General features: G+C 45.4%; 1 protein-coding gene across 1 annotated transcript in view; it reads right to left on the bottom strand.

Annotated features, from left to right (window-relative positions):
• Positions 1-11,983, bottom strand: part of LOC309546495 (acetylserotonin O-methyltransferase-like) — a 157,668-nt gene that overhangs the window by 90,689 nt on the left and 54,996 nt on the right. The window contains exons 4-5 of the mRNA XM_082246234.1: positions 2,609-2,677; positions 387-505 (exon numbers count right to left, since the gene is read on the bottom strand). Of these exons, the coding sequence (XP_082102360.1) occupies positions 387-505; positions 2,609-2,677 (188 nt within the window). The remainder of the gene's footprint in view (positions 1-386; positions 506-2,608; positions 2,678-11,983) is intronic.

Genomic DNA, 11,983 nt, shown 5'->3' with positions numbered 1-11,983 from the left:
CATTTTTATTTGATAGATTTTATAACAGAAATTAAGGAAAACCTTTTTAATTGTTTCCTTTATACAGTAAAAAAAAAAAAAAAGGGGTTGGTAAATACCACCAAAAGAAAGCTCTAGCTATCTTAAAAATGATATAAAATTAATTTGGGTTGCAGTGTTCCCTTGTAAGGGGAAGGAGTAATACAGACTGCAACCCAAGTAGTTAAAGTAAACTTTAGTTGAATAAAGACAAAAGAAAATACATTTCAGGGCTGTCTGCTGTCATGTGTCTTGTAACCTACATTTGGTAAATTTGGCTCAGACTATTCTAATTGTGGTTCTTTTTCTGCTTATTTGGGTGGCAGAATCTCCACATCAACAATTATAAATCAGAATCTCAATGTTACCTCCAAGATCACAGATGGTGTGGAACTCAGAAAGGTCAAAGGTCTGTATCACATCCTTTCCACATATATTCCATATGGAGTCCATATGATACATGAAAGCCAAGATGTCCTCTTCTGACCTAAATTATATTAAATTAAAGAATACGTTTTTACCACAGAAAAGGTACAGATATTTGCTGTCAATAGCATGTAAAGTATAGTGACCCAAAAATAGGGCTAATTGTAGCCAGGTCACCGAAATTGATCTAATTGATTGTTGTAGTTGCTATGAATTACTGCACTTTGCATATATATCATCAATGTCCTTTCTATTACTTTAGAACATTGGATATTTATATCTCTCAATATATTTAAAAGGCAATGTTCACTGGAGCATTGCTTATACATTTTTAATCATGTGGCCAGTTTAAAGGGATTATGCACATCCATACCGGCGTATAGTCAAATGACGCCGGCGGGATGGCTTTCTAGATCCAGCCGTCATATGACGTCCGCCCGCTCTCGCCGCTTCTGCGCGTCCCTCGGACTGAGCCCAGCCCCGATCAAGGTAAACAGCCAATGAAATTGGCTGTTTACCACATGATCGGCTGTGTCAATCACAGCCGATCACATGAGCGGCTCCAGCGCGAGCCGCTGATTCTCTCTTCAATGCGCGCCCCCCGGGGGCATGCAGCGCGGCGATCAGGGACGAGGCTCGTCCCTCGGACATTGCCCATCCCCGATCTAGGTAAAGAGCCAATGAAATTGGCTTTTTACCACGTGACCGGCTGTCAATCACAGTCGGTCACAGAATGTCAACAGAGAACACGGTAACTAGCTGTCACCGTGTTCTCTTCCTCACACACTGATCCCGTGTGAGGAGGAGATTGTGGTAACAGCTAGTTACAGATTACAGTGCACCCCAAAACACACTGATTGCCCCCCCCCCAATAAAGAGCACCTGTCACTAGCCCATCAAAGTACCTGTCACTAGCCCATCAGGTACTCTGATGACAGGTACTCAGGTACTCTGATGGGCTGGTGACAGGTATTCAGGTACTCTGATGACAGGTACTTGGGTACTCTGATGATGGGTACTCGGGTACTCTGATGACGGGTACTCGGGTACTTTGAGTACCTGTCACCGGAGTACCCGTCATCCGAGTACCTGAGTACCCGTCATCAGAGTACCCGAGTACCCATCATTTGTGTTCCCTACAGTTCCCTTAAAAATTATTTGTGCCACATTCGATCCATTATAAAAGATTATTAGAGTAAAGGATTGGACAGCACAGAAACAAGTAAGAAAGTGTGAAAAAAATAAATCAATTTAACTACCACAAGCCAAGCTAATGAATTTCCTTTACTGGCTTTTTTAAATTTAATAGAGTAAGGGTTATAACCCCTGTAAGGTTTATTTTTTGCTATCTGTGGCCCAATGGGGAGATTTCCCTTCACTTCCTGCCCCATAGCCAAAACAGAAGTGAGAGACAATCCTTCTATAGTGAAGGATTCCATGGTTGTCCCCAGAATTAGTGACCCCAATGGAAAATATCCCCAATATTCCTGTTCTGGGCACAACCCAAAATTTCACTTTCTCTGATAGTGGTAAACAGGACAAATAGAGAGGGACAAGACAGCAATAAAAGCTGACAGATGTTCTACTTCTAATCCTATCCAAAACTAAAAAAAAAGTTTTGCATTTAGTTATACTTTAAAAAAGCACCAATACAAAAATACAATGCCATTTTCAGAAGTCCCAAAGGGCCACTCAATCAATTCCAATGGGCCAAAGAGCAACAGAGGCCCTAGGCTATATGATAGATCAGGGGTTGCAACATCGCAGTAAAGCTGTACAGGTTCAATTTTACTGCCCTTGAAGTACTATGTGACCTCAAATTTAGCGACTGTGGATGTAAATTGACACTGCCTCCCCACATTTTACCTCTTTGGGACAAAGTGTCAGAACAGTTAACAAAGTCTGCACTTGGAATTCAAAATGCTCCGCTTACTTGTGTTATTAAAAAATTCCCCAAACAAGTATATTATAGACATTTATCGCTTTAAAATGCAAATAGTAAATTTACATAAGAAAACATAAAAAAAAATCACTTTCATAGAACCTTGAAAAGTTGTGCAAATGAATGCAGTCTGAGTTTGACACAATAGCTTTATTTGAAGGACAATATTCTGCATGGAAGTGTGAGATTGTTACTTGATTCAGATTCTGATAACTACATTACCTGTAAACTGCGTCGAACAAGTCCTTTGTAGGGATTCCAAAAGCTCTATCATACTGCCATTTTCCATCCCTAAGATAGAAGAATCAGCATTGTTTGATAATATAATAGTTGGTTTAGCATATACTGTAAATAAACTCCTTTACTTATGTTAATTTATCCAGAATCTCTAACTTTTAAAACATTTTTATTGTACCTAAACCAATGAACAGCTTTGTGCTTTAATTTTGGGAAAAAAATGATAACATATCCAAATTTATCCCATTATATTTAAAAAAGTTACAAAACTTAAATACAGAATTCTGTGCTTTACTTTAACTTCAAACTGATGTTTTCTCATTTACATAGACTGTAATAATAGTCACACTCTGGATTGTTCAGACTGCATTGTGTCTACTACAGCAGTGCAGTGCATATGAACAGAGAGAACAGTTCTCTAATATTATAGCCAATGGTACATTTCAGATCTGTGCAAGTTGTGAGAGTGCTCCAGCAAACGCTTGCATGTGGCAGTTTTTTTTTTCCTTTTAATTTAAATGTTATTTATTTTTCTCTGTAGAGATAAAGCAAAAACAGAAAAAGACAATATTTTTAGGAAAACAGATATAAATCACCAGTATCAAAAAATGTTTTTGCTATATACTCCCTATGCCACTCCCTTACCCCACCACCTTTCTTCCCCTTCTGCCTCGGTACCCGGTTTCGTCTTTTCTCTCCCCCTTCCTCCCCTCTTTCTCTATTTATCTAATATTTTAAGCATAATTCTACATATTTATTAATTTTCTTAAAATCTATCCACTTTTCTCAGATTCTAGCACATTTTTCTGTCCTATCCTCTTCTCTTCTACTTAGACATTCCATGTTATATATGTATTTGACTCTCTTAAACCAATACCTTATTGATTGATTGTCCTTCTGGGTCTAACCATTTTTTTCGGGATCACTCCTTTTGCCACATTTAACAGTTATGGTATTATTGTATTGTATAATTGTATTTTATTGTATATTGGGAGAACTGTCTAACCTAAATATCAACCCAGTCAAATCAGAAATCCTGAATATAAGTCTGAGCAAAAAAGAACAAGCCCTTCAAAAGGAATTTCTTTTATGTGGGGGAAAACAGATTTAAAATATCTGGGGATAAAACTTAGTCCATCACTGAGGAAATTATGTCAAGCAAACTATATTCCACTTTTAAATGAGATTAAAACAGAACTAAAAAAAATAGCTACTAGACTTCTTTCGTGGATTGGGCGAATACGCATTGTAAAAATGGTAATATTATCAAAAATATTGTATACATTTCAGATGCTACCAATAACAATTCCCCAAACATACTTTAGAGCTGGGGTCCTCAATAGACGGACTCCGGGCCGCCTCCGGACCCACACGGACTTAAATCTGGACCGCCGAAGCGGTCTCCTTCCTTCTGTCATCAGTGGGGGGGCAGAATGGAGAGGATCGGAGTGGCTGTCTTACACTGGCAGCGCTGCATGATTACAAAAAGCCGAGTTCTTCTGCTTAACGGCGGAGAGGATGTCCTACAAAGTCCCGCCTCCTGGGCCGGCTCTTTCCTATGATAGACAGAACACTGGTGACGTCTATCATAGGAGCCGGTGTCCAGGAGGCGGGACTTTGTAGGACATCCTCTCCGCCGGTAAGCAGAAGAACTCGGCTTTTTGTAATCATGCAGCGCTGCCAGTGTAAGACAGCCACTCCGATCCTCTCCATTCTGCCCCCCCCCCCCCGCTGATGACTTGACTTTTTATAATCATGCATTGCTCTAATCCGCACTGGTCACTCTTCATTTATGGGGGCACGCACACTGGTCGCTCTTCATTTATGGGGGCACGCATGCTGGTCACTCTGCATTGGATGGGGGCACGCACGCTGGTCACTCTGCATTGGATGGGGGCACGCACACTGGTCAATCTGCATTAATGGGGGCACGCACGCTGGTCGCTCTGCATTAATGGGGGCATGCACGCTGGTCAATCTGCATTAATGGGGGCACGCACGCTGGTCAATCTGCATTAATGGGGGCACGCACGCTGGTCAATCTGCATTAATGGGGGCACGCACGCTGGTCAATCTGCATTAATGGGGGCACGCACGCTGGTCAATCTGCATTAATGGGGGTACGCACGCTGGTCACTCTGCATTGGATGGGGGCACGCATGCTGGTCACTCTGCATTGGATGGGGGCACGCATGCTGGTCACTCTGCATTGGATGGGGGCACGCACACTGGTCAATCTGCATTAATGGGGGCACGCACGCTGGTCAATCTGCATTAATGGGGGCACGCACGCTGGTCAATCTGCATTAATGGGGGCATGCACGCTGGTCACTCTGCATTCAATGGGGGCACGCACACTGGTCAATCTGCATTAATGGGGGCACGCACACTGGTCAATCTGCATTAATGGGGGCACGCACACTGGTCAATCTGCATTAATGGGGGCACGCCCGCTGGTCACTCTGCATTGGATGGGGGCAGGCACACTGGTCAATCTGCATTAATGGGGGCACGCACACTGGTCAATCTGCATTAATGGGGGCACGCACACTGGTCGCTCTGCATTAATGGGGGCAAGCACACTGGTCAATCTGCATTAATGGGGGCACGCACATGGTCGCTCTGCATTAATGGGGGCACGCACGCTGGTCGCTCTGCATTAATGGGGGCACGCACGCTGGTCAATCTGCATTAATGGGGGCACGCACGCTGGTCAATCTGCATTAATGGGGGCACGCACGCTGGTCAATCTGCATTAATGGGGGCACGCACGCTGGTCAATCTGCATTAATGGGGGCACGCACACTGGTCAATCTGCATTAATGGGGGCACGCACACTGGTCAATCTGCATTAATGGGGGCACGCACACTGGTCGCTCTGCATTAATGGGGGCACGCACACTGGTCAATCTGCATTAATGGGGGCACGCACACTGGTCGCTCTGCATTAATGGGGGCACGCACACTGGTCGCTCTGCATTAATGGGGGCACGCACACTGGTCAATCTGCATTAATGGGGGCATGCACGCTGGTCACTCTGCATTCAATGGGGGCACGCACACTGGTCAATCTGCATTAATGGGGGCACGCACACTGGTCAATCTGCATTAATGGGGGCACGCACACTGGTCAATCTGCATTAATGGGGGCACGCCCGCTGGTCACTCTGCATTGGATGGGGGCAGGCACACTGGTCAATCTGCATTAATGGGGGCACGCACACTGGTCAATCTGCATTAATGGGGGCACGCACACTGGTCGCTCTGCATTAATGGGGGCAAGCACACTGGTCAATCTGCATTAATGGGGGCACGCACATGGTCGCTCTGCATTAATGGGGGCACGCACGCTGGTCACTCTGCATTGGATGGGGGCAAGTTTTGGGGAATGCCTTTTTTTGTTGTTGGCGTTCTGTATTTGGAATTTGATGGTCACTTTTCCGGACCTCGGACTGAATGGAAAATTTGTAAGTGGACCTTTCAAGTTTACATTTGAGTACCCCTGCTTTAGAGCAATAAAGTCGATGATTTTAAAGTTTATCTGGCAAAATAAGAAACAGAGAATATAATACTCAGTATTAGGCAAAGGTAACGGGGGTTTAGCCGCACCAGATATTAAAAGATATTATAAGGCTGTAGTTTTAGCACGCATGGTAGAATGGACTAAAAATAAAAGTGATAAAAGATGGGTGAAGTTAGAGAACACACTAAGGGTCCTTTCACACAGGCTTTCCGGTTTTGCTCAGCGGGGATCGATCTGCCAATCCCCGCTGAGCAGGCGGATGACAGGTCCATCTCTGCTCTGTGTGCAGAGACAGAGCTGTCAGATCCCTGCTCTGCTTTATGGGAATTCGGACTATAACGGGCCACCTGTCCATTTTCATCTGATCCGATCCTCCAGACGGATGGAAAATAGGGTTTCCACACATCTGGATTTCACGTACAGGATCGGATCAGAGAGCAGCGGGTGTCAGCGGAGATGTCACCGCTGACATCCGCTGCCCCATAAAGGGGCATGGAGCATCCCATCAGGTCCACCTGAAAAAACTGACAGGCGAACCTGATCGGAAAGCCAGTCTGAAAGGGACCTAAGTAAGGCACTTTTGAATGATAATATTTGGATTCCACAGAGGTATAGAACATTAAAGATACGCACGAATTGACTAAAAAATTTTTCAAGATATGGGAAAAAATCTATAGACAAGCAAAATGGGAATAAAATTCACCACTTATTTCATGAACTGGGTAAAGGGGTATATTTTGGGAAATGGATGAAGAACATACAGTTAAAGGATATAATATAAATGGAAAGATTTACCAATATCAAGAATTAAAACACAAGGGAGATCAGGAGTAGTGATGGACGAACATCGGCCGGGGCGGTTTGCGAACGTCAGTCGCAAATTTTCTCAAAAGTCCGCGAACCGCGAGTTTGCAGCGGGCCCCATTGACTTTAATGGGAGGTGAATTTTAAAAACATTTAGGTCATATTTGCAGCCACAAAAGACTTACTAGCTGTGCACAAATAGTCACAGCACATGGACAATGTCATAACAGAAGTATTGCAATTGGAAAAGTTGCCCTAAAATTTTTTTTTTTAACAGCAAAAAATATAAATTTTTTTTTTTCATAAATCAGCCAGAACTGACAGCAGCTGGTAAATACATGTCAAATACATATAGGGTCCACTCACACATCTGTAAAATGGGTCCGCATCCATTCCACAATTTGGCGGAACCTTTACAGACCCATTGATTTTCAATTCCAGTCTGAAAAATTAGGCATTCACAGGATAAAGAAGTAAGTGTCGGCCGGTACAGGCCTCAAAAATTAACCCACATGCGTTTACCTGACAGCTAAGAACATTGTATTCTGTGGCTGAAGGTACATTAGGCATTAACAGGTAACAGAAGTAAGTGTCGGCCTGTACTGGCCCCAAAAATTAGCCCACATGGGTTTACCTGACAGCACAGAACGTAGTATTTGATGGCTGGAGGTACATTAGGCATTCACAGGTAACAGAAGTAAGTGTCGGCCAGTATAGGCCCCAAAAATTAGCCCACATGGGTTTACCTGACAGCTAAGAACGTAGTATTTTGTGGCTGGAGGTACATTAGGCATTCACAGGATATAGAAGCAAGTGTCGGCCAGTATAGGCCCCAAAAATTAGCCCACATGGGTTTACCTGACAGCAAATAACATTGTATTTGATGGCTGGAGGTACATTAGGCATTCACAGGTAACAAAAGTAAGTGTCGGCCTGTATAGGGCCCAAAAATTAGCCCACATGGGTTTACCTGACAGCAAAGAAAGTTGTATTCTGTGGCTGGAGGTACATTAGGCATTCACAGAAAAAGTAATTGTCGGCCCTGAAAGGCCGCAAAATTTTGGCATTCAATAGACATGAAATGCCTTTTACACCGCTGTATTTAGCGAAGACAAGGACCAGGAATTGTTGTGGGTGGATGGTGGTCTGGCGGATATTTGTGGCCTGGCATGAGGAATTTCAATGAAACATGGTCTACTGGTCACATGTGCTGAATTCCTCAGAGATCCATGCCTCATTCATTTTTATAAATGTGAGGTAATCTACACTGTCATGAGCTAGGCGAGTGCGCTTATCGGTCACGATCCCCCCTGCTGCGCTGAACGTCCTTTCGGACAGGACACTGGACGGGGGGCAAGCCAATAGTTCCATTGCAAATTGTGCAAGCTCTGGCCAGAAATCAAGCCTGCCCACCCAGTAGTCAAGGGGTTCATCACTCCTCAGAGCGTTCACATCGGTCGTTAACCTGATGTAGTCGGACACCTGTCGGTCTAGGCGTGCCCTGATGCTGGATCCGGAGCACAGCTGTCGATGGTTCGGCTGAAAGAAGGATCTCATATCTGAAGTGGCCAAGACATCTTCAAACCGCCCTCTTCTTGCAGGCGCTGTTGGATTGCTATCCGCAACTGTCTCTCTATGACTGGAAATTCCTCTGCCAGCGCACGCAGAAGCAGAATGCAGCATTTCCCGCAGCAAGGCCTGGAAGTGCTGCATTCTGACCGCCTTCTGTGATTGTGGTAACATTTCCACCATTTTTTGTTTGTACCGGGGGTCTAAGTATGTTGCCACCCAGTACTGGTCCTTGGTCCTTAATGCTGTTTATACGGGGGTCCCCCTTAAAACACTGGAGCATGAAGGCCCCCATTCGCACTAAACTTGACGCGGTGTAGTGGCCTACTTCCAGCTCATCATCCAGGATAATGTCGTCCTCGTTCTCCTCCCCCCATCCACGGATAACACCAGGGATCCCAGAAAGGTTTAAAGCATGCTCTTCTTGCTCCTCCTCATCCCCCCCGGCACCATCCTCCTCTGACTCCTCTTCAGACTCCTGTTGTTGACTTGTCTCAGATGGAGTAGCACCCACTGGGAATTCATCCAACATTGCGACTTCCTCATCTTCCTGCTCCTGCTCCTCGACGGCTTGATCAATGACACGACGCAATGCATGCTCCAGAAAGAAGGCGTAAGGTATGAAGTCACTAATGGCGCCCTGGCCGTGATTGACCAGTTTGGTGATCTCATCGAATGGCCGCAGAAGTCTGCATGTGTCCCGCATGAGCAGCCACTGGCGAGGTGAAAAAAACCCAAGCTTCCCAGAACCTGTCCTAGCTGCAGAGTTCGTACAGGTAGTCGTTAACTGCACGTTTCTGCTGGAGCAGCCTATCAAGCATATGCAACGTTGAGTTCCATCGCATCGGACAGTCACAAATAAGACGCCTGACGGGCAGGTTGTGTCACCGCTGAATGTCAGCAAGGCGAGCCATGGCTGTGTAAGATCTTCTGAAATGGCCCGAGATTTTCCTGGCCTGCCACATGGACCCCAGGGTATTTGGCAACGAATCGCTGCACGACTAAGTTCAGGACTTGTGCCATGTAGGGCACGTGTGTTATTTTGCTCTGTTTCAGTGCGCTCAGCAGTTTGGCACCGTTGTCGCACACCACTTTACCAACTGTCAAATTGTGCGGCGTCAGCCACTGATCTGCCTGGGAACGCAAAGCTGAAAGGAGTGCAGGACCAGTGTGGCTCTTGGCTTCCAGGCACAACAGACGCAGCACAGCATGGCAAAGTCTCACCTGGCATGTGGAATAGGTTCTGGGGATCTTGGGCGGCGCAGCGGAAGAGAAGGTAGCTGGGTTTGGAGGAAATGTTCTAAAGAAATGAGTGGATATTTCAGTGGCTGGTAGAATGACCGGAGCTCAGAATTTGAAATACACTGTATATAAAGCTGGCTTGGTCTGATATATTCTACCTATCTTTGAACGTATCTGGTCCATTTAAGTTTGCTACTTAAGTATCAATCTCGTATATCTCCCTCCTATTGGTTGTGCATTAATGCATCAGCACGACTAATATCAACTTCCGTTCATACTCAACCTTTGATGTTTTATGTAAATATATGGGGATCTATGGCAGATTCCTCCATGTTGGTTTTTAAATAAACGTGCACTTTCTACATCTTTCACTCTGATCATCAAACAATGGATTTCTGTAATTTACTCAATAGACGTGTGTAAAATACCTTTGCTGGACCCTGAGGAAGCATCCACTGCAAAACGCGTAGTTCCAGCAACATTCATGTATCTCTGTTGACCCTTTATGGGATATGGAATAATGTAATGTCCTATTTTTTCAATGTATGTATTTTGTACATTGTGATATATAAATAAAACTTTGTGATAACTTTTTATACAAACTTCTCCTGTCTGTTATATACACATATACAACTATCTTTAGAGACACACTCAAATCCCCCTCGGTACAGCTCCACCAATTGGTTGTTCTGTACCCCCCCCCCCTTTTTTCACTTTTAGACTATATGGGGGAAGGTGCCACTATATCCTCTTGATTATTTTAGGCCATAAATCTCCCCCTCCACAATTGACCCTAAAAGTGATATAGCTTCCCTGACCGTGTTTGCTAGACCATGTGTCTGTGGTCAGATGTATCTTGGCACCAACACTGTGTGCCAGAGATATATTCACTTGCCGCTGAACATGGCCATACAGCTCTGGAATGCCCTTCTGCGAGAAATATTTCCTGCCTGGGACCTTCCATTGTGGTGTTCCAATGGCCACGAATTTAACTAAAGGCCTCCGAATCCACCAGTTGATATGGCAGTAGTTGGCGGGTTATCAGTTCCGACAAGCCAGCAGTCAAACGTTGGGCAAGAGGGTTATCCGGCATCATCATTTTTTTCCGCTCCAACAGTTGGGCCACAGAAGCCTGCATTTTTCCAGAACAACGTGACGATGGCATGATGGAAGGTGGAGTGGAGGACAATTGTGAGGAGAGAGGAGAAGGAGAAGAGGCTGGACGGTGAGAGCTTGGAGTGTGGCTTTGTGGGTTCTGACGGTGTTGCTCCCACTGGGCTCGGTGATGGGATTTCAGGTGCCTTCTTAAGGCAGTTGTCCCTAGGTGAGTGTTGGGCTTACCGTGACTTATACGTTGACGGGAAAGGCTGCAGATGGCAACACTGTTGTCAGCAACAGACACATTGAAAAAAGCCCACACTGTGGAGCCATGTGCCGGCATCCCGGGAGCGCCAGATGTGACTGTACATGGTTGATGGCTCGCTCTTGATACATTTGCAGTCTGCTTTATACCTCTTGTGCAATGCAAGATCTGCCTGCCTCTCCTCCCTATCTGCCGGTCCGTCTCTCCCTCTGAACTCCCCTCCTCTTCCTCTCTTGTGGCCACCCACGTGACATCCATAGACACGTCATCATCCACGTCACCTTCCCCACCACTAACATTCGAGATCTCGGAGTAGGCAGCAACAGCAGGGATCAACCTCCTTGGGCTGATCTGGGTACTGTCGTCAGACTGCTGAGTGGCGGCTGTTGCTACCTCCTCTTCCTGATCCGATGCCAAGAATGGCTGTGCATTGCAAATGTCTTGTGATGGATCGGAAAATAATTCCAGTGACTCAAGCGGAGGGAATGTGGTGGTGGTGTTTGTGGTGGTGTCTTTGGAGGTGCACACAGCAGAGAGTGAAGAGGGTGCAGATAGAGAGGATGAGGAGGGTGCAGAAGAGGAAGGCTGAGTGAGCCACTCAACCAAGTCTGGTGCGTCCTTTGACGTAATCAAACGCATCTTCTGAAACTTCCCAATTTGGCTCCGGCCTACTGCTCCTGCCCTACCCCTACCACCCCTGCGGAAGGGCCTGCCTCTTCCTCTGCCTGTCATTTTTTAAATTACCCTGTGACAAAAGTCTCTAGAGAATCGCAGTATATCTGGAAAAAGGTATATAACACCCCGCTTCAATTTGTGGTATTGGGGGGCCACAGGTTTATCACACCAGTTCTACCAATAA

Source organism: Pelophylax lessonae, assembly GCF_965119305.1.
Source record: "Pelophylax lessonae genome assembly, chromosome: 2".
Classification (NCBI taxonomy): Eukaryota; Metazoa; Chordata; class Amphibia; order Anura; family Ranidae; genus Pelophylax; species Pelophylax lessonae.
Note: the sequence above shows the minus strand (reverse complement) of the source record. Positions and strands in the feature narration are given on the sequence as shown.